We start from the raw sequence: 23,523 nt of genomic DNA, 5'->3' as shown, positions 1-23,523 counted from the left end.
AGCCTGTTATTTGTCAGTAATCTTTTGTTTTTGTTGTGGCATCATCCTTGGAGAAGGTAAAGTGCTGCTCAATGCTAGGCTTATACCAGCCAGAGACGCACATTCTGAGAGTTCCATGATGTCTCTTCGTAGAGAGAGCCATATGATCTGAATCTTCTGCTTCCATCTTTCCACCTTATACTTTCTAATCTTCCAAAATAATAAAATAAATTATTTTGCTTCATAACCCTCTCTGACTTCGGTATACACCCATTACTTCTCTCATTACTTTAATGTTCTGCGTTTTTTACCTGTTACCCTCAAGTTATAAAACAAATACCCTGCTTAACACTACATCCATATTTATAACGTCTTTAGTATCGTCAATTTCTCTTTCATTCCACTGCACTCATGTATAGTAACTAGTCATATAACTTTTGTTTTCATTCTTACCTCACACACCAATGAGCATTCTGCCAGCCACTACAATGGTTACATCTAGTAGTTAATCTGCTCTCCTTTTATAAGCATTGCTATCTGTGAAGAAAGTCTCAAATGTATCTTCACAAAACATTTAATTTCCTAAGTGGATTAAAACTCTAATGTTTTCAATTTAAATTCTAAATGTAAATTTATTTTATCCAGAATTGTATACCTTTTAATTGTACTATGTGTTTTATTTTATATTAATTGCTTCTTTAAATTTAACAGGTCTTTCTATAACACTGTCCCATTTTCCTTTCATTGATTTATTTACTTCCTGCAGTGTGAAACAGTTTAAGCCCTCTTGGAGATCACAATCCTAGACTGTCTACTCCACCAACACTGTGTCCACCTCAGTCTCCTTTGTATTCCCCGGTTCTCCTTCCTTTGCTTGTTTTTTGGCCTAAATATCTGCCAACAAACTGACCTATAAGTCCTCTGAAACGCTGCTTGTTTGCTTGGCTTCACAACATCACCACACCCTCGCACAGCTTTTCCTGTTCCATTGTACCAGCCAAAACTACAGATACAAAACCTCCTGATGTTAATTCAGTTAAACCTGCCACACTTCAGGAAACTGAAAAGATGATTCTTGCCGTTCTACAGCCTGTATCTTTTGGTGTCAACTGCCATCTTACTCCGTATTCTGCCAGTTCTAACAGCAGCCGCAGTCCTCTGGCACCACCTTGTGTCCCAAAAAAAGAGTAGGAGAATTTTCCCACTGTCCTGGCCAAATTTCCCCAGTGTTCAGCCAGTATGAATACCACCTCAGGTCTTCTGGGAAAGAGGCAGCTGTTCTAGTGGTACTAGTTGGACTAATCCAGGCAACAGAAAATAGAAAATGAATCCATATTTGGAGGCTTGACAACATTAAAAATGCCAGTCACCTTCATACTTTGAAGTCATTTTCAAAATCCAAGGAGCCAGTTTTGCAACTGTCTTCTCTCTCAGCCTCAAATTTTGTGTAGCCAGTTCAAGATCTTATACTGTACATAATCACTTGTAAGGCAGACTGTTGTTTTCAGTTTCTAGTTATGGATTTTTTAGTACGAATATTATAAGTTCTAGCAAGATGATTTTGGTTCAGGTTAATGTGTTTATATTAGTTATGCTAACCGAAGATCAAAAGGCAAAAAGACACAATAACATTAATATTACTTGGCTAAATTTTGAAATGTATTTCTTACAAGTCTTTCTTTATTTGATTTACTATATGACCCAAAGTGTATAACAGAAATCTCCTGCTTGCCAGTATTACACATCCAATGACCTTGATTTATTGTGGAAACATTGGCAAGTCTGACTGGAGTGTAAAATACTTAAATCTACCAGTCAAAAAAAATGAATCTCTTGAGATCTGGTAACATGCGTAGGGACTAATATTGATTAGGCAAAGTCTCTTCCCCACCAGTCTTAACTTGCTAAGCTATAATTCCTCTCCATAATTTTCCATACATTGTCCTAGAATTGGAGAAAGTGCATGACAAGGTCCCAAGAAAGCTGATTTGGGCAGTGCTGTGCTGTTTGAGTTCCAGAAACATTGATTGAATAAGTGCAGGCTATGTACAAGGACCCAATGACTCAAGTATGAACAGTTTTCAGTCTCTCAGAGGGGGTTCTCATTGGGAATGGGTATGCATCGGGGTTCAGCTCTGAGCCCCCATTGCTGTTCGTACTGATAATGGACTACATTAGCAAGAAAACTAGTTGCAAGGGGCAGATCAACAAAATTGCTGTTTGCAGGTGATGTGGCATTCAAGTCAGACCCTGGTCAGGAAAGTCTGCAAAGGACTGGGGAGTGGAATGCAAAACTGAAGGCACATGGGATGACACCGAGTACAGCTAAGGCCATTGTAATGGCAGCAAATGAGGGAAATCAGGAGAGGCTGAGAACTGAGATCGACAAGAAAATAGTGGAAAAAGGTTAACAGCTTCAGGTGTCTGAGTATATAGGGTGGTTGAGGAGAAGGGAAATCTGAATGAGGAGGTTAAAGCAAGGATCAGAGGGGCTGCAGCCACCTGGCATAGTGTGTCAGAGATGATGTATAACAGAAGGATGCCTAAAACGGTGAAAAGTAAGGTGTACAAAACAGTGGCGAGACCAGTACTACTGTATGGTACAGAAATCTCAGTAGTAAAGGTAGAACAGTTGAAGAAGCTGCTAGAGGTGACGGAAATTAAATGCCTGAGTTGGGGGGGGGGTAGGATGCACATTGTGGGACAGACAAAGAAATGATGACATTAGAGCAGAAGCTGAAGTAGCTTAAATTTCAGGGAAGGTCAAAGAGAACAGATTACTGTAGTTTGGGCAGATATGCAGAAAAGCAGAAGACAGTCTAGTGAAGAAGGTTTGGGACAGACCGAAAGAAAGCAAGAGGAGATAAGGGCATCCAGCAAAGAGATGGATGGATTGTGTGAAAGACTACTTGCAATAGTCAGGCATGACTTTTGAAGAAGGCAGAGTGGAATTGATTCGAGAGAGATGACGACAACTAACAATCCACCCGAACTCCTTCTAGATAAATGGGAAAAAGGGAGTTGATGATGATGACTGATAAATCCAGGCATCTTTGTGAAGAATGTTGATCAGGTCAGTGCAAGAGCTGTATTTAGGGGTAGCAAAAACAAAAATATTAATAAGAAACATTGTATAGTCTACAGTAATTGTCAGCTTAGTGTTAGATGTTATGTACTGTGACAGTCAAGTGTAGCAAAATGCTGCACAGTTCCATTTCTAGTGGCTGGCCTCCCTGTTGTGGCCTTATTTTGGCAGAGATTTGTATGGAGCAGTCAGTACAACTGAATTCTTAATGGTTCTGATTGATAACTACTCCAGGATTCCTGTAGATCTTCTTCTTGTTTCACTGTTGCAGTCCTGAGTTGTGGGATTTCCATGAAAGCCCTTGGCTTGCTTGACTTCCAGAGAAAAAAAATCTCCCTCCTCCTTAGGCTGGTGGAGATCCTGTCCAATGTCAGAATGCTTGGGTATAAAGGGAACAATCTGATGCCATGATATCCATCTTTTCTTGCCATCTGAGCCTGAAGCAATATTTAAGTGTCTTGGTCAGTCCACCCCCTGATGGGGAACTCTTTTCTTGCTTTAACCCATGTCAGATAAGGTTAACAATTGTCCCCGCTGTGGTAAGCAAATCCCACACTGAGACTTCCGTTCACTGTGTGTCACCTGTCTAAGCCCAGATGATATTCCAAATTGTCGTTTCTGTGAGTGATTCAATTTTAGGACTATTGGGCATAGGGCCAACATCTTAGCTTAGCACCTTAGTCTCCATTCTACTTCACAACGTCCAGTGGCATCTACCAATTGTCCTGAGGTCAAGCTTGCTAAGCATAAGAAGGATAGTGCCTGTTTTGCCCAGTTGTTCAGGAATTTAACAATTGATCAGAGATTTATGACATTTTGCCTGTGTCAAGCAAGTATCATTGTAGAGCTTCAGCATTCACTCCTGACATCTGATTAGTTTCTGTGCGGAACTGACATGTTCTGTCCATGTCTGCTTAGGTTTTCTGAGGATACTGTAGTTTTTGCCACCTCCTAAGTACAAGTTGGTGGTGGTTAATGTGCTACACTAAATATCTTTCTATATATAAAATATATATGTATGTGTGTAGCCTGTATATATGTGTATGTGTGTGTGTATATATATATATATATATATATATATATATATATATATATATATATATATATATATAGAGAGAGAGAGAGATGTGTGTGTATGTATGTATTAAATGTGTGTGTATGTGTGTATAAAATGTGTGTGTGTGTGTGTGTGTGTGTGTGTATATATATATATATATGAGTACTACATTTAATTAAACACTCACAACATAGAATGTATATTGATGGATTTGAAAAAAAATCAAAAGGCAAAATCAGCTCTCAAACCAGCTATCCAGTGGGTTTCTTTAACTTCTGTGGCATTCTTTATATCACCACCTCTAGGTGCAGGAGTGTAAATATCCAAAGCCATAAACTTAAAATCATGCTGTGGAAATTCATTAATGTGTTGAGCTACTACACTTCTTTGCACATTTCTCTGTATATCACCCATATGCTGTAAAATATGTTCCTTTAACATTCTATTAGTTTTACCAACATAAAAAGAAGTGCATTCTGAACAGGTTGCTATATAAATCGCATTTTAGTAGAACAGCATACATAGTGTGAAAACTTATATATCCTTTTGGTACAGGATGCTCAAACACATTATCAGTCTTAAAGTACCTGCATGCCTTACATCGTTTACATGATTTGCCACTATATAATATGTATATGCAGATTGTTGAGTATTGTACTTGAGAACAATGTGTTTGCCTTTGAACAGAAGTTTTATTTACAGCATTGGGATGTTGCCATGGGCACAGCCTCCGCTAACAGATTGACTATATGGAGAAATGTGCAAAGAAGTACAGTAGCTCAACACATTAATGAATCACCACAGCATGATTTTAAATTTATGGCTTTGGATATTTACACTCCTGCACCTAGAGGTGGTGATATAAAGAATGCCGCAGAGGTTAAAGAAACCCACTGGATAGCTGGTTTGAGAGCTGATGTTCCACCAGGCTTAAATGGTTTTATACCTTTAAAACCTATTTTAAATGCTACAACGTATTAATTGGTTAAAGGTTTAAATTAATGTAATTGGTTTTTCAAGTGTATTTATATGCAGACTGATTTTATATTTTTTGTACTGATCCGATGAAGGAGGCATCTCCGAAAGCGCTTATCTGTTTACTGTTTATTGTTTATTAAATATATGTACTTTGCCGTGGTTGTCCCATTGTTGTTTCTCAAGTATTTTAAAGTATTATTTTTGTAGCTGCTCATAGAGACATTAAGACATGCTGGTCAGGCTAAATAATGTTTCTTTTGTGGGGACCACTCTCTTTTAATTAATGATTGCAACAAGATACAACGTAAGAGGTATGGGGAGAAATGACATACAGAAAGATGTGTGGCCGAATGCTGTTTGTGTAAAAAAAAAAGACAACTTTGGATCGACTTTCAAGAGCAAGCCATATGAATAATGAAAAAGAAGGGAAAAGGGAAGAAAACATATACAATGAAGGACAACAAGAGGCTGGGGGAGTGTGTGAACTAAGAGAAGAAGAAACTTATAAATGAAGATAAAAATATGGAGGGGAAAAGTAGAGGCAATTGCATACAGCATGAGAGGTCAGGAGAAGGGATTGACACTAAACATTTTTTTTTTTTGAAGTTTGAAAAATCTGATTCTGAGGATCGAGGATTGTTTGTACATAAATCCAGGAAAATATTCATTGGGGAAAAGGTAAAATAAGAAATTTTTTTTTAATATGTCCCCTAAACTTATAAAGAGGGAGAAGCAAAAATTTTAGAGTATGTTCAGAAAATGTGAACACTATTATCAGTACTGTAAGAAGTATAGGGATATTGAAATGTGTACTTAGTGCGTTGTGGATGTTATGATTTTAGCAAGTGAAGACTTCAAGCAGAAAAATTGTGGGGTGGACATATAATATGGAACTTAGGAAGTAAAAGTTGTTCTGGAGTGTGTGTTAAAATAATAAAAATGCCTGATGTAACATTGGTAAGGATAGAAATGTGAAGTGGAGAGAACATGTTTATAGAATTGAATCATTGTAAGCATCCATTACTAGCAGTGAAAGAGAGAATCTGTTTCATCAAGTATTTGACCATGTGGTGGTTAACATGAAAATAATAATTGCGGGGGTCTTTCATTGTGATTTAAGAGGAAGACTTAAAAAGAAAGGGAAAGATGTTAAAAAAATATATAGGAAGTGATAAATGTGACAAATTAGCTCTGTGGAGCAAAGTGGATGTATAGAAGGCGTGCACTTGGGTCTGCAATTGATTATTCTGTATTATCGGAAGGCTTGGGGGCAGCAAATGATACAGTTGTGATGGATTTTTTGAGAAAGTAAGGCATGAGATTGGAGAGTTTGAAGTATTGCAGTTATGGAAGGGCTATATAACCATGAAGAAGTACTGTAATAACCACTCTGAGTGGTAAAGTGAACATATCTTTTCAGTGGCAGGATGATGTAAGAAAGGAAGAGAAAGTAAAGAATGGGACAATTTATAGAAATGTGTTCGAGAATTTGGAGAATACAAGAAAGTATTATGTTATGGAAAAAGAAATATATAAAAGAAATTGAGGAAAAATAAGGCATTATGTTTAGGCATAAATATGATGTACATGGGAGGAGTTTTTGACAAATTTGAGCAAAATAGTAAACAAGCATAGTAGTATAAAGAGAAAAGTGAAAAATATAAAAAGAATAAGTAAAAAGAACATAAGTAGTATTGTAGTGCAGTATGTGGAAATATGTATAAGGGTATAAGGATGGAAAATATGAGAGAATGGAAAGTAATGAAGTTTCCAGAATGAGTTGAGGAATAATTTGAAAAGTAGATTAGTATTCATGAGTTGGATGAAGTACTTAGAAAGCTAAATGATTCAGTATCAGGACCAAATGGTATAGGGTGTGGAATGTACAAAAGTAATGGATTGGCAAAGAGCATTTGGTAAATGTATTGAATTAAAGGTAAAAGGAAGGGTTTATTAATGAAGAGTTGTATAGTGGGATATTAAAATTTATTTGGAAGGAGGATGAGAAGAGTGAAATAAAAAAAATATTGTGTCCATCACACTAAATAACACAGATTATATTTTTTTATGGAAATAATAGCCAAGAGAATGGAATGAAGGATGATGGAGAATGTAGCTATGCCACAAAAGGAAAGGGATATTAAGAATTATTAGTTCTGCGAGAAATTGTGGATAATATTATAAGTAGAAGGGAGAATGTAAAACTTATGGTCATTGATATTCGCAATGCATTTGATATAGTAGAAAATGACACTTTGTAGGAATAGGTATTCAAATTTGGAGAATATGTATACCAGCATATCAGAACAATAGAGTCAAATGTGTTAGTGAATGGGTGACTGAGGAAAGAATTATGCATGAAGTGTGGTATAAGACAAGGATGTCACACGGGTGGAATATTGTTTGCGTTGGAGATGAATGCGAAAGTGAGTGAAGTAGCTCATTAAATGAAAGATGCTAGATACGTGATGCAAAAGGAGGTGATGATACTGGTAGTTTTGTCATACACAAATTCGTTGTAGTTTCTAAGAACTATGTATGGATGAGAAGGGAAAAAGGGTGGGGGGACATTGTGCACACTGCTGCTCAAAGGTTCTCACCAAGAAGGCCTGAAATGATAAACGATGAAACACAAGCTAGAACCACCACAGTTCTGAAATCCAGGATAAAATTTTATTGATAAAAACAAACAGATAAGCACTTTCACATGAACACCTCACGCTTCATCAGATCTGAGATGGAAGAGGTAAGTGTTGATTTGTCTAAATGGATGTTCAAAGGAAATGGAAATTACCTTGAATAAAGATAAAAGTAAGGGTTTGGGTGATGTGGGGAAAATTGGGGTGGTGTATTTTTCAGTGAATGAAGTATCTTTGCTAGGAATATAAATTGGGAAAAATGATGTAGTTGTGACATAATGGGAGATTTTGGTGAAAGAAATTAAACAAGTCTGTCTTCTGTGGAAGGTATATATATATATATATATATATATATATATATATATATATATATATATATATATATATATATATATATATATATATATATATATATATATATATATATATATATATATATATATATATATATATATATATATATATATATATATATATATATATATATATGCATTCAGGAAAAATGTGGTGAATTCATTATTAACAGGAAAAAATAGTGTACATGTCAAATCTTTGTATGATCCTGGTAAAATATGAAAATGAAATGGTGCAACTGGCCTATTCCTTTATATAAGGTTCAAGATTAAACCCAGAAAAGTAAGTGTGCTGTATATGAGTGAAGATGAAAGGGGTGGGTTTACTAAATCCAGTTGTTTATTCATGTTCTTTCAATTTGTATAGAGTGTTAAAGTAGGTAAAGGAGGAGAATGAGAATTTAATAATGATCATGTTTAAATGCAAGTACAGAAGATTCTGAGAGATGAGAACAAGAAAAAAAAGAATATGTAAATATAGAAATTAAACGTTGTCAAGAAAAATACTGACATGGAAAAAAAAACTGATGATATAGAGAAAGAATGATGTGTTGAAATAAATTTTACCTTGAACTTACATAATAATATTGTCAGAAAAAGTGGCTAAAGCCATTAAAGTAAGGAAAAAGAGGTGTACCAAGATAAGAGTGTCGGAATTTCCCATGGAAACTGGTAACAAATAAGTTACCAGTAAATGGGATTATGCCATTTAAAAAGAAAGTTGAAAGAGTGTATTTATTGTGAGGGAAGGAAGTAAAAACAGAGCATTTTTTTAATGTAAAAGAGTGTTGAAACTCTGGAAATAGTTGTAGAACATTTTTTGACAATATTAATATGACTATGATTATGCATGGATATAAGAATGAGAGAATTTATGAGAAGGGTAGCTAATTTATTTTATGTCATATGGGTTATTTGAAATGAAAGACTGAATGAAATTTTGTTTAATGGAAAATGGATTGTGGCAGATATATTGTGAAAAATCAGGTTTTGGTTGTGGAAGCAATGGGGATCTGTTATGGAAGAATAACAATAGGATGTTTAAGAAAAATGATAAAATAGTAAGAAATTGGAGATGTACATGTATGTGCCTGCACATTTTGTAAATGTACAACTAATATGTTTTGTGTGTTAAATGAAAGACCTCTACTTAGGTTCATAGGTAAGTACTAGGCTGTCTGCCTGAGGGCATCTATAAGCCTAGCCAGAATGTGTTGGCTTTTGCGGCCCCCTTAAATTAGTTCCCTGTGCCTCGGTCCCGCAGAGCCATTAGTTCCCTGTGCCTCTGTCCAGAAAAGCCACTGCAGTGATCCCCAGGGTAAATTTCTGTTTCCCATCCACCCGTCAAGGTTTCTCTTGAAGAGTGTTAGTGAGGGGCTCTGCCTAATGTTGATTGGAATCCTGTTCCAAAGCATGGGGAGTCTCTGGGACAGGACTCTATCCCTCCAGCACGCCCTATTTATTGTTGTGGTGAGGTTTAGATCCCTAGAGCGTGTGGCTCTTGGGGATTTGTTTTCTTTTAGGTGGAGCATGTCCATCAATTCTGGGTTGGACATGGCCTTGTATGTCAGGCAGAGATCACCTCTGAGTAATCGGTGTGCAACCGAATACAGCTGGAGTTTCTTCAGTCGGGCTGCATAGGGCATCTGTTTGAGGCCAATAATCCTCTTGGTGAGGTACTTCTGTGGTCTTTCCAGCTGTTGCAGGTGTCTTGTAAGGTACATCCCAAATGGGGCGTTGTACTCTATGATGGGTCTGATGGGTGATGAGGAGAGGGGCACAATAATCTCTCTTGTTCTAGATGCAAACCATTTTGTGTTTATGTGGGCCACATAGAAGGATTTTCTAACCACCTTGCCAATATGATTATCAAAGGAGAGATTACTATCTACTTGGGTCCTCAGATCCCTTATTACATTTTCTATATTTAGGGGATTACCACGTATGTAGTAGTTTGGCGAGTACTTTGTTTTTTCCAAAGGGGATGACTGTGCACTTTTTGGCATTTAGCTTGAGGCCATGATTTTGACACCAGGTATCCGTCTCAGTGAGACCATTCTGGAGGATGTCTGTATCAGCTGGAGAGTCAATTATGGCCCCCAGTTTGCAGTTGTCTGTGTACTTGGTCAGCGATAGTCCTCCTGTGCTTGCCTGTACCTCTGAGAAGTATATACCGAACAGGAGGGGTCCCAGGACTGAGCCCTGGGTGACGCCACTTGTATCTGGTTCAGAGTCAGACCTAGAGCCTGCAACTCTCACTGTGTGGGTTCTATCCATGAGCCAATTGACAACCCATCTCATGATGTAGGGGTTTATGTTCAGGCTGGTGAACTTGTCTATAATACCAGAATGAGGAATGGTGTTGAAAGCCTTTGCAAGGTCTAGGTAGGCTGTGTGGACCTCCTTTCCCTCATCTAAAGCCTTGGTAACTGTCTCAAAGAAGTCCACCAGGTTTAGGAGGCATGATCTGCCCTTAACAAAGCCAAACTGGGTAGGGTCCATTGTTTGAAGGTTCCCAATGTCTCTGTTAATGAATTCCATGATGATGCTCTCCATAGCCTTGCAGACCAGGCTAGTCAGGCTTATAAGGTGATAATTCCCGGGGTCCGGTGTGGCTCCACCTTTGTGGAGTGGGATAACTGTTGCTGTGCTCCACTCTATGGGTACATAGCCTGTAGAGAGGCTGAGTTTGAACAGTGTGTTTAGGTGAGGGGTTAGTTCATTTTAGAGCTCGTGTAAGACACAGCCTGGGACACCGTCTGGTCCCATTGAAGCTGTATTTCTGGTGTTGGATAGGGTTGTTTTAACCTGTGTGTCAGTGATTGCCGGGGCACTACATTCTTCTGGTATGGTTATGTGCCCTTTAGGGGGTGAGAGGGGGGTGATGTTTGCACTAAACCTGTCTGCCAGAATGCTGGTCAGTCGGTTCAGTATATTTTGTATCATTCTGCACTAACTCAGAGCAGATCTGAGAGTTTCCACTTAAGTTCTTGACATAGATAAAGAACGCTTAGTCCTTGGCAATTTTTCTTCTGAAGCTAGCCTTGGATGATTTTATGAGGGATCATAGTTTCTTGCTGATACTGATCAGGGATGTCTTTCCTTCTTGGGATTTTACTCTTTTCTGCACTAGTTTCCTCCTTCTATTGTATAGCTTGTTTATGGCAGGGGTCCACCAGACTAGTTTCCTTTTCTTGGAGGAGTGAGTCTTGGTTTTGCTTGGGATAGCATGAGCCATGCATTCTTGCAGATGCTCATAGAGTGCCTTTGTTAGGGATTCAGCAGCTTGGACAGCGTTGTCTTTTAACATGGAGGCTGTGAACCTTTCCACATCAGTCTTAAGTAACGTGAAGTTTGCTTTTGAAAAGTTTTTCACTGTGGTTTCCTTGATTGGGGGTGGGGGCGGAATGTGGATATCCAGAGTGATTAGTCTATGGTCTGATCTAACCAGCGAGGGTTTGACCTCTGGTATAGAACAGTGGTCGCCCATGTTGGTGATGACCAGGTCCAATATGTTGCCAACTCTGGTGAGGGTGTTGACCAGTTGATCCAGGGCGTTCGAGTTTATAAATTCTAGGAAGCATTGGGCAAAGGAGTTAGTACTTAAGTAGTTCTCCCAGTTAATGTTTGGGCAATTGAAATCACCCAATATTAGGGTGTTTGGTAGGACCTTCATATTTTCCAGTGTCTCCAGAAATGCAGAATGGGGGTCCTGGGTCATGGTGGGTGATCTGTAGCAAGCTACAGTTTGAATTGCAGTTTTGTCTGTTAGTTGCACATGGATGATCTCTGAGGCATTGTTACTGTGCCACTAACCTGGAGGTGTGGGTATTCTTGATGAATATGGATACACCCCACCTTTTGTGTTTTGGTCTGGGTTTTGTGGCCTAAAAGTATGGTATGAGTTATAGCCTAGTAGTGCTGGGGTGCTCTCTGGAGGCTTAAACCAGGTTTCTGTTACTGCACAGGTATCGATGTTCTCCATACTGAGGAGTACCTCGAGTGCATGCATTTTGAAATTTAGACTTATGGCGTTGAGTAGCATTACCCTCAGTTTTTGGTTACTTGTGTTATTTACGGTGGTGGGTTTGTCTTTTGAGCCTTGCCTAAAAAAGGCATTATGGGGGAGGCAAAAGCCTTGGCCAGTATTCGAAAGCCTAAGGGTGACAGGTGCAAGCCATCTCTTGTGAAGCAACGTGGCTTATCGAGCATGTCATCCCAGGTGGACAGATACTGGATCCCCTTTGAATGACACAAGAAACTTTGTCAATTGTTGAAATTGATCATTTTTTCTTTATACTATGGCATCATTCTTGGTGAGGGCAGGATGCTACTCAGCGTGAGGGTTACACCGGCCTGGGCTACGTGATCAGAGAGCTCTTCCATGTCTCTTTTCATGTAGTCCAGGGAGGTACGTCTCAGGTCATTCACACCAACATGGACAATGACAGAGTCGTATTTGTACTTGTTCTGGAGTGTCCTAAGTGCTTGTGTTATGTGGCTGATCCTGGTTCCTGACAGGCAGCTAACCGTAACCTTCTCTTTGTCCAGCCTAGTAGTGGGACATCAGTGTGCCTGACTATAGTCACCTATTACTAGTATGTTATTTTGCCTTAAGGGCTGTGATTGCGTGGCACACTGATTATGTGAAGTGTGTGTTTCATGGTTTGTGATGGGGTGTGGAGGTTGCTTGGGTGTCTGCTTTGGAGGTCTCTGTTGCTTTTGCAGATTTTTATTTAGAGCCTCCGAGTATGTTTTCGTGTATTTGTGTGTTATTTGCCGGTGTTGGTTTAGTGGGTCTTTGTGAGACTGATGGTGTGTTGCAAGTTCATATAATTTAGTACTAAGCTAACTGCCCTTGCGAGACATTTTAAGCCTAGCCAATTATCCCTTGTGAGACTCAAACCCTGCACCTTGTGTTTGTAAGGTAAACACCTTGGCCATTAAGCCACCCTCCCAACCCAAAAGTATTTTCCTTCTTCTCTTGACTGTCAGTTCCAGTCTTGGGTTGAGAGAGCTTTGCCTCCAGTTTGGCTGTATAATTGCATCTCTCACATGTATTAGTGTTTGGTGGTTGGAGGAGAGGGTTGTCTGTGTACGTGAGGCAGTTGTAACATTGCCTCAAAATGCCCAGATTCACCAGTTGGACTGGAGAGTACACCTGAAACTGCCCTTTGGACATGCCTGAATAGGTAAAGTGAGGCTGTTTTACTGATTAGCTGGTAGGGACGAATAGAGAGCCTTGTCCTTCTGGACAGTATAGGGGGGTCTAATGCTAGGATTAATTAGTGCTTGCTATGAGTTTTGAGCAAGTGCTGAGCTGTGAAATGAATGGTTTGAGTGCTTAAGTTGAAAGTTTGTCTAGTTCCAAGGGAAAAATTGAAGAGCAGACTTTGTGGAGCTGGGAATAATTTAACCTTAGCTAACTGGCACTGCCCGGCATGCAAACCCACGCAAATGTGGTTTTTATAGCAGGAAAATGAAAGAGATAGAAATTAGCCCAAAATGGCAAATAAACTACTAACTTTCGGGCTACAGCAAACAGGGCGCACAAATTTCAGAACCAAACGTATCAAATAAGCAGGCACAATAAGCCTTTAACCAGAAATTCCCAGCTCAGAATGGCAGGATCTAGCCTTTCCTCCCACAAGAGTGCAGACTACAAACCTTCTTAATGTAAAATAACTGGCCTGAAGCCCAAGTGCTTAAACCAGAACTAATGTGCTTTTAGAATAACAGACACTGAGCTTTCAATCAGCAATTCTCAACTTAAAAGGATGTAAGCTACCTGTCCTGCCACAACAGTGCAGTCCACAAATCTTCTTAATGTAAAACTGGTTTGAAGCCCAAGTGTTTAAACCAAAAGGCTTAGAGTAACAGTTACAATTGAATCAGGTTACTACCAAGCAGTAATAACTGCAGCAGAATAATACAATTGAGTACTTTTAAGAAGATGCACAAGCAAAATAAGGTAATAAAGTGGGAAGAAACACAATTACAGTAAAAACAGATGAATAAAGTGCAATTTTTTATATATATAACCATAGAAAATGAGCAAACTGATTTAAACAAATTACCCAATTAACCAGTAAAAAAACTCAAAACTGAGCCCTGTTCCAGCAGTCTTCAATCTGACAAGTTCTAACCACACACTCCTGCCACTAGGGTGCACGGGAACCTTCTCCGAAAACAATTCCCAACTTAGAAAGATGTAAGCTACCTGTCCTGCCACAACAGCACAGACCACAAACCTTCTTAATGTAAAATAACTGGCCTGAAGCCCAAGTGCTTTAACCAAAAGGCTTAGAATAACAGTTACAATTTAATCAGGCTACTATCAAGCAGTAATAAATGTAGCAGAATAAACACAATTGAGTATTTTTAAGAAGAGGCAAGAGCAAAATAAGGTAAAGTAGGAAGAAACACAAATACAGTAAAAGCAGATAAAGTGCAAATTGTTTTTTTTTATGTAACAATAGAAAACAAGCAAACTGATTTGAACAAATTACCCAATTAATTGGTAAAAAACCTCAGAACTGAGCCCTGTTCCAGCAGTCTTCAATCAGACAAGTTCAGGGCCTAAGTGGGTATGCCTACTCGAATGTTCTCTCTGTATTAGGCAGGATGAGCTAATGAGACTAGACTAGGATAGAGCTGGGGTAGGGCTGAACTGGTGGGAATGGTAAGAGTGTCTAAAATAAAAATATGATCTCACTGTACTCTGTTGAGTGAGCAAATGAGATGGACCCAGGAGGAGTGTTCAAACACAAATTTACAAGAGGGGCAGTCAATTCCAAAGCCACCAAGATTCTGCAGACAGGGAGAGAACAGAGAAAGCGCTTACAATTTTCAGTAAACAAATAAATAAGCAGATAAATGCAGTACTATTTTTAACACAATATTCAATGAAACAATAAACATAAAAAATAAAATTCAGTACTATCTTTATAACACTGCAAGTTTGTACTCATTTCAGCTTGTAATAAAGTTGATGTAGGGTATGAAAAAGCTAACCAAACAGCTCCAATATGCAACTATTCAGCAGTACTATTTTCATAAGGTGCCATGGGATCCTTTTCATCCACCTGAGCTGCCACAACTCAAGAAAATGGGACCTTGATTTAACATCTCATCTGAAGGACAGCACACTCAGGAGTTTAACACCCACTTATGCTGCTCTGCAGTGTTAGCAGTAAATCTCCCTGGTGTGGGAGTAGAACCCATAGCCTTCCACACCAAAGGTGAGTACGTTACCTGCTGCGACTCTGACAAAAAATAAGTTGACAAAGCACTGTGGGTAAAGGGGAGGAAGTAATATGCTAAGAAATGTTTTAGATGCTGAGAGGACAGAAAGTGTTAATTTTAGGATGGCTCTCCTCAGCCTGACCTGTCATTATGGTAAGTACACAACTTTCATTTATTTCATTATTGGGAGTAATGTTTCAGAAGCTCCTTAATTTTGTTTTTGTCACTGAACATGTATTGATTAAGCAACCATTACTGACTCTGCTGTGCACCTCATTTGTTTATATTTTTTTTAGATTGGGTCCAGATGGAAGGATGTAGTGACTAAGTGCTGTCGAAATAGTTTACAACCACTCTTGCTGTTTTTTGCCAACCCAAGTGGCAAACCTGTGTCCACTGAGGATGCCTGTACTGAAACCATCTATTGTTCATCAGATGGAACACCGCAACTAAATGAGCAGCAGCTAGGTAAAAGCCTTTTCTAAAGAAAGAGAATTTTTTATAGCTTAATGGATTTTTGAGGAGTCACAACACCATGCTTGACTGTAATGGAGAAATTGTTTGGTTTCCTCCTATCTCCTTTTTAGTGCATCTAGTATATCCACATTACGGCTAAACCTTAACTAATCCAGTTGCTATGTTAAAGTCACAGTTTGTGAAATGCTCTTATGTAGTGGCAACATGATTATGTTTTTAAAGAATGTTAAGAGATGTTATACCCAGATCTTTGAGGTACTAGTAAACTGGCCATGTCCATGTTGCTGGCTTTAGACAGAGGTGTGTTTGTCATTCTCTTGCACTGTATGTATTATCATTCTTCAAACAAAAATGCTGACTGACAATGTGCAATTAGATGGGCCAGCACTGGCTTAGAACAGATCCAAGTCACAAAAGATGTGCTGAGAGAAGCAGAGTTAGCACTATGGTATTCAGTCTACCACTCTGTTTGCATACATTTTCCATAAAACAGCTAGGCTGAAGGCTTTAGACTCTGCAAACCATTTTTGTACATTATATTGAACAAGTCATGCAGAAAGCCAGAAAAGCACAGGAGGCATTTCCCACATCAGCAGTAGTACTTCCTTCTTTGCGTTTGTTACTGCCATATAAGGCAGCTCTCTTCTGTTCTCATCTTTCCTGCATTTGATGATTCTTTTGGAAACATTTGGTGATGATTTGTACTTTCTATCTAGTAGCCTAGTATTATTATACCTTTTCCCCTTAATCTTTCTGTTGGTTGTTTCTGTTCATGCTGTCAGGAAAAAAAAGATTGCCAACAGTAATGTAGAGTATGAATGATAAATTGGCTATGGTTGTTATCCCAGCTAGAAAGCCCTCAGTATGAACATCCTGTTTCTACACATGGAAATGAGTCAGTATTTAGGTTATTTGCATTACCTGGTCAGTTGAATTTAGGAATGCTTACTAGGTCATTCATTGGTACAGGTGGTTAATGTTTGAACCCCCCCCCCCCCCAAGTTAATTCCATTAGGTATATGAATGAGGACATTGTCACACTGTTCTATCATGGGATGTAAATTTTGTTTTGGAGAGGAAAAAGTAATTTATATTACTTGGGTATGCAGTGACATTTTGCTAATGATCTTACTGCTGTCCATCTATTGATCACACTGTCCTACTGCCTAACATACCATCATGCAGCAGAGAAAGTAACTGCCATTTGTTGAAGTATGTTTACAGTGGGGCTGCCCTCCACACACTGATTAGTAAATCTGAGGTTTCTCAACTAAGACTTAAGGTGATGCTCCATTATTCCCTTTAGTCTGAGTTTGAGCAATCTCTGAATTAGTGTATTTAGCAGTCAGGGGGTATGGAAGCTTTGCCCCTGAAGTTGGAGGGTTGTTGTTCATGTCCGCTGCCAGAACAATGACTTTATGTTTTCTTAGTATTTGAATACTTAGAGGTAAGTTAGTTATTAGGACAATGTAGGTTGGTAGGCAGGCAGTCAGGATGTGATATGGCCTTTTTTAGTCCTTCATATCATTAAATCTAAAACTGAGGAGTCCCTATTATGTGTGTTGTTCATTGTTTTTACCAGTTACTGTTTTGCAACATTTGTGTGTGTGTGTGTGTGTGTGTGTGTGTGTGTGTGTGTGTGTGTGTGTGTGTGTGTGTGTGTGTGTGTGCCCACACTCCAGTAAGATGTGCCTTGATGTGACAGGCAGACTATATAATTATATCTACCTCCGTAATCTACTTGTTCCTTTTTGCTGAGGGCATAGTTCATATTGTGATCCTATATTGCACTGGTAAAAGTACTTTGATATGAATCCTTAGAGTACTCATTTAGCCATTAGATTACCAGCCTTGACCATCACAGCATTGTCTGTGTTTTAAGAGGAGCACAGGGTTAGGTCGGGTTAGGTACAGGGTCATACAATGCAGTTGCCATGGGATCTGCTGTACTTCTGATCAGTATGGAAGAGAAAAATTTCTAAACTATTTTGCACTTAGAGGGATGACATTGATTGAGACCAATTGGAGGGGCAGACAGCCAACCATGCAGGCATCAGGAGAGATCATTTCTATAGAGACTGAGTCTTTGAAGCTATGTTACAGCCTACCCCTCATGAAGGTAAGTTAGTTTTCAAAAGGAGCTTTCAATTAATGCAGGTGCATAACTTGTCCCTCCATTGTTTTAATCAAGTGCATGACAGTCCATTGTTTTGATTTACAAATCAGAACCCAGAAGAGGTGGTACGCTGACCCTTGAGCAGTGCATTCTAGGGTAATGAAGCCACCCAATCCACAGGTAACTGGCTGGAGCTTGAGAACATTCAGCAGAATTTTTTGGAATTGCCTCATAAGCTACTCATTTGATAGTTGGTGGCTACCTAGGTTTGATGTCTGCCTTCCTAAGACCCCCCTACCCCGAAATTCATCAGTACCTGTTAGCTGCAGTTGTGAGGGTTTCCATTCTGTCTTCCCACACCAGAGTTTATAGTTTATAGTCTAGAATTCAGGTAGATGTTGGTTATTTTATAAAAACTTGATAGGTGTAGGTGTTGAGATGTTGTATATAGGCAAGAACACAGATTTATGATTCTTTAAAAAAAATGAAATTCTGTTTTCATGTGTTAAGCATAATTTCCCATCATTACCATAATTCCATTATAACCTTTTGGTGCACCAATATATTTGCAAAGTTAAATAGATTAAGCATACAACAATCAATGAGCATATGTAACATTTTAAGAAGTAAATGCAAGTCCTACATGTTAAAATGAATAACTGCCCTGGACTAAAATGCTGCATTCCATCGAAATGTTATGTTTTTCCAGTACTCAGTACAGGTTTGTTTGTATTTTCCCAGAAAAATGGAAATTGCTGTGCCTGGCCTAAGAAAACATGGCAGTATTAAGCCTGGCAAAGTCTCTTTTCCATGTGCCATATTTTGTGTGTGTGTGTGTGTGTGTGTGTGTGTGTGTGTGTGTGTGTGTGTGTCTGCGCACGTGCACACATGGTTGCTGGGGTGCGGGATTCATATCATCTGATACCTAGAACTTGAGAATGCCATACACTTGTTTTTTTTGTGAGATCGTGTGTGGATTGACACTTGAAGGTAATGATGAATCCTGATAGTTTTCTTTTAAATAGCATGAAGAAATGGATAACCCCTTCTTTTGGGGGAGATCATGAAGTTTATAAGATTCAACGTCAGCTATTCGTGTGGTTTTATTACTTTTCAACCATGAAATCACCTTTCTGTGTTTCTGTATTTGTCCTGGGTCATTCCTATCATTTAGCTGGTTATGAAAGATGCCTTTTCTGAAGCCTTGAGGCACCCTGACACTTTTACTGCTGCCATACACAAGACAAGTCTCTGGTTGAGTGGTTTGAGTCTGTTACCAAACAAGTTATTCCACCTCCTGTGTAATCTGTATGATACTGTGTAGGTCTCTGATACCATGGCATTTTGCTAGTCTGATAGCAGATAAGAAGTAAGAGAGCTGCATGATGTGGAAAAACAGTGTACTCTTCTGCCATGTCAGTGTAAAGAGTCCCGTAGCTGCGCATCTTAGCTAAGTTCCATTTGTTTCCAATGTATCATTCATTCCTAGTGGATCAGACAATAGAAAAGTTTGATGGCCTTCTTAAGTCAGGGCTCAGGCAGGACATTATCCATACCTGTTTTGTGACTTTTGAGACAAGTTTCCAGGTATCCTACTACTGCAGTTTTGACTGTGCTGAATCTCTAGTCAGAACCTCTTGTTCAGGTTTGTGCCTGCATGGATTGGTGTTGCTGAGACTGTTTTTTATTAAAGAGGAACTCTGAAGCAGTGTATTTGATGCCCAGTTTATGGAGGAAGTAGTCTCTCTGGCTAGGTTACATAGGCTCTGGTTGATGACCTCTTAAGCATAAAGCAGTCCCTTACCACAGTTCATGACCTTTATTATACCCATTCCTCTTCTAGACTTTGCTGTCCCCAATAGATGGCTAAATATGAACTGCTAGGGAATGTGCTTGTGTGTCCCAAAGTCTTGCTTCTTTTAATACTGTACAAATCCCTTAGCAGGACTATTACACTAGTTTCATCACAACAGTTAGGATCACAATATAGAACTGCCCATGAAGGGTTATTTTCAGTGTTTGCTGTAGCATGAAGAACCATCAGCAAGGACCAGTGGATTTTAGGCATTGCCACTTTTGGGTCACATCTTGGAGCTAGAGTCCCACTTGAAAGACCAGTCCCTTTTATTGGAGTTCTTGGAGCAAACCTACATTTTGCTGTTGAAAGGGGCTGCAAAGATTATCCCATATTCATAAATGGGTGGGCATTGTTCCACTTTTTCATGATCCCAAAGAACGTAGGTTCTTTCACATTCTAGACCTCAGCATCTTCAACTAGATCAATGAATCCATGTGATTCTGGATGGTAAGTCTTCCTAAATCATCCCCCTGCTGCTGCAAGGGGCATGGATAGTGTCTTTGGATATGATGGCTGCATTTTGGCAAATCAGCATGTGGGATCCACATGCAAAATTCTTTTGCTTGTTCTGGATGTTCTGTTGTCACACATGGATCTTACATTGTAAAATTATGCTGTTTGAGCTTTTTGGCACCTACAGTATTTACCAAGATGTTGTCTATAGAGTCTAAAGTGTTGCAGAGGGAGGGACCACTGTGTATTTTCTTTACTTTAAAAGTGGTGTCTGCTCAACCTGTCTTGAGATTTCCTGGAACTATTATGTGCAATGGTTACAGCCTTTAGCAGTGATCCTAGATTTGCAGGAGTCCCCCTCTAACCCTTCTTAAATGGTTGGCTTTCATAGACATGAAGCTGAACACCTCATTACTGGCCATTCACACTGAGAAGACTCAGGAGGTAATCACCTTAGGTTCCTTTGTGAGGACAGACTATAGGATCCAGGCACTGATTTGCTGCATCTTCTGGAATTTGATGGTTCCTACAGATGTCCTTCATGGATGCATCTGCAGTCATAACAAGTGGGTTGTCCTGTCGTCAGGCAGCCCTGCAGTCGGCCGGATTCCAAAGTCCGGGTCCGGCTGATGTCGCCTCCATCCGACGTCATCTCTGTTGGTCTTCGGTATAAAAGCATCAGCCGACGCCATTTTCCTCAGTCTTTCTTGCCGCTCAAGCAGAAGCTGTTCGCAAGTGCCGGTCGGTCGGATCCAGAGATTACTTCTACCGAATACTACTTCAAGACTTCTAAAGCTAATGGGGACTCTTTCTTGCCTCAGCCGATGTCAGAAAAAGTTAACAATTGTTTAACTTGTGGGAAACAAATACCTCATAAAGATTTCCACTCTTACTGTCTGCCTTGTTTAGGCCCAGCCCACGACGTAGCAGCCTGTTCGGCCTGTGCTCTTTCAACCGGTCGGAGTTTGCAGAACAGTTTTTCGGTTCTGATTTTAATTATGCCGCCGGATCCTCCGACTACCCCAAAAACGCAAAGATAAAGACCGACAGTTTCGCCGAAACCACGGTAAAGCAAACTAACCGAAAACTGCTCAAAGTACAGATGAACCTATTCTTACAACTGAGGCCCCTGCTACAACTCTTGAATCGACCTCAGAAATTATACCCACTACGGTGGTTGACTTATCAGACACCATCCCTTGGATGTCTCTACCCCAGCACGTGGTGCTGCTAGGCCTCCAGCTGCCATGTCCATTAAGGCCTTCGCCAGGGCTAAAGCAGCCAAGACTTCTAAAACAGTGCCTGTTAAACCCCACATCCAGGCCCTCTTCTAGTTCTCAAATGCTTTCTTTGGCAGAAGATTTAATTTCTTTAATTAGAGGATCTCAATCTCACCCACACAGGGCCTCTCAGCCCCCAGAGAAGAGACCTAGGGCAGGGCCCCCTGAGCCAGTGTCTTCTGATGATTCTGCTGATGAATCAGACATAACTGACCAGCCTGAGGCTCCCTTCTCCAATTTTGAAGATTCTGATGCTGAAGAATCCATTCCAGCTGCTTCCCCACCAGAAGAATTCTCCTTTGGGAAACCTTGCATGCCATGCGAGAACAGTTCAATGGCAGCAACAGGATTTTTCAGACTCCAGAAAAGACTTAGGACCTTTCTGCACCTCCCACAGCACAGGCCCTTAGCTATACCTCCTGTTCTCTGTGGTGGATGATGCTTTCAATGATGTTTGCTCCAGATTCTTTACCCCAGCCCCTGCCAAACCAGACAGATTTTACAGGGTGCCAGATACTCATCACCACCTTTACAAGGCCCCACTTGCAGACCCAGAAACTATATCCCAGGGTCCCAAGGCAGTAGCGACCACAGCTAAAAACCCTATTCCTTCTGAAAGGGAAGCAAGGTCACTAGACAGATGGGGTAAAAAGGTCTACACTTCAGCTACTCTTTCAGCTAGAGCTTTAAACTGTCAGTTTCACATGATACAATACCAAGAGTTTATGCTTGATCAGTTAACTAAAAAACTAACCACTGATGAATCTCTTGATAAGAAATATGTATTAGAGATGGTAAATAACATACAACAGGTTAGCAACCATTCCTTAAAATGTGGCTATGATGCACTGGAGGCTTCATTTAGATCAGCCATGACAGGCACAGTGATAAGAAGGCATGCATGGCTAAAGGAACAGGCCTTACCGGATCATGTTAAAGCTAAGTTGCTAGATGCTCCTATGGACAAGACAAGTTTGTTTGGTACACCTGCCCAGCAGGTTATGAAGAAAATGGAAGAAAAGGCAAAATCTGTTCAAACTGTTAAAGATTTCTTACAGGTTCAACCCCCAAGGTTTAGCAGGAACTGGCCTGCCAAAAATTGGTCCTTTCCTGACTCCACAAAATTTCAAAGGGGCAGAAATAGACGTTCCAGAGGCAGAAACCAATCCAGAGGAGGTGCCTACAGAGGACGACAGTGGCAAGGTAACAACAGAGGCACAGACACAGCCACTGCCACTACACCAGCACAACCACAGTGACTTAATCCTAAATCCGCCTACCAGGGAACAAATAGCAGCCCCTCTAGGCGGAAAGTTAACCTTATTTTCAAAAAACTGGCACTGCATAACAAAAGACAAGTGGATTTTACAAACCATACATCAAGGTTACCGGTTTCACTTCCACACTTTACCAGTCAAAAGAGGAATGCCAAATCTACCTCCAAATCAAAAAACAGAGGCTCTACGCCAGATAATGGAGTTAGCAAACATGAGAGCTGTGGAAAGAGTGCCAACAGCAGAACAAGGAAAGGGGTTCTACTCCAGACTTTTCCTAGTTCCAAGAAAGGAAAAAAGTTGGAGACCAATTCTCGACCTGTCCACCTTAAATACATACATCATTGTCCCAAAATTCAAAATGCTGACCCTACAGCAGCTTCTTCCCATGCTGGGCAAGGAGTCTTGGCTGGTAACTCTAGATCTCAAGGAGGCATACCTGCACGTCCCCATTCGACCAATCTGCAGAAGATACCTCAGATTTCTTGCAGGATCAGAGCACTACCAATTCTCAGCATTGCCCTTTGGCTTATCTACTGCGCAGAGTATTCACAAAATGCCTGGCATCAGTAATCGCCCATTGCAGACTACAGGGAATTCAAATTTACCCATACCTGGACGACTGCCTGCTACAAGGGGACAACAAAAGCAAGCTGACAACAGATTTACAAAGGGTCATTTACTTGCTACAAGGACTGGGATACACAGTCAATTTACAAAAGTCAAGGC

The 23,523-nt window shown here is 39.9% G+C and overlaps 1 protein-coding gene across 2 annotated transcripts in view; it reads left to right on the top strand.

Annotated features, from left to right (window-relative positions):
* The window catches only part of USP53 (ubiquitin specific peptidase 53), a 1,362,943-nt gene that overhangs the window by 764,218 nt on the left and 575,202 nt on the right, over positions 1–23,523 (top strand). For both annotated transcript variants that reach the window (XM_044061652.1, XM_044061653.1), the window contains exon 10: positions 15,633–15,804. In XM_044061652.1, coding sequence (XP_043917587.1) covers positions 15,633–15,804 — 172 coding nt within the window. The remainder of the gene's footprint in view (positions 1–15,632; positions 15,805–23,523) is intronic.

Source organism: Protopterus annectens, chromosome 2.part0 (genome assembly GCF_019279795.1).
Source record: "Protopterus annectens isolate FY-2018-M chromosome 2.part0, PAN1.0, whole genome shotgun sequence".
Taxonomy (NCBI): domain Eukaryota; kingdom Metazoa; phylum Chordata; order Ceratodontiformes; family Protopteridae; genus Protopterus; species Protopterus annectens.
The sequence above is the reverse complement of the archived record's forward strand: the minus strand, read 5'-3'. Positions and strand labels throughout refer to the sequence as shown.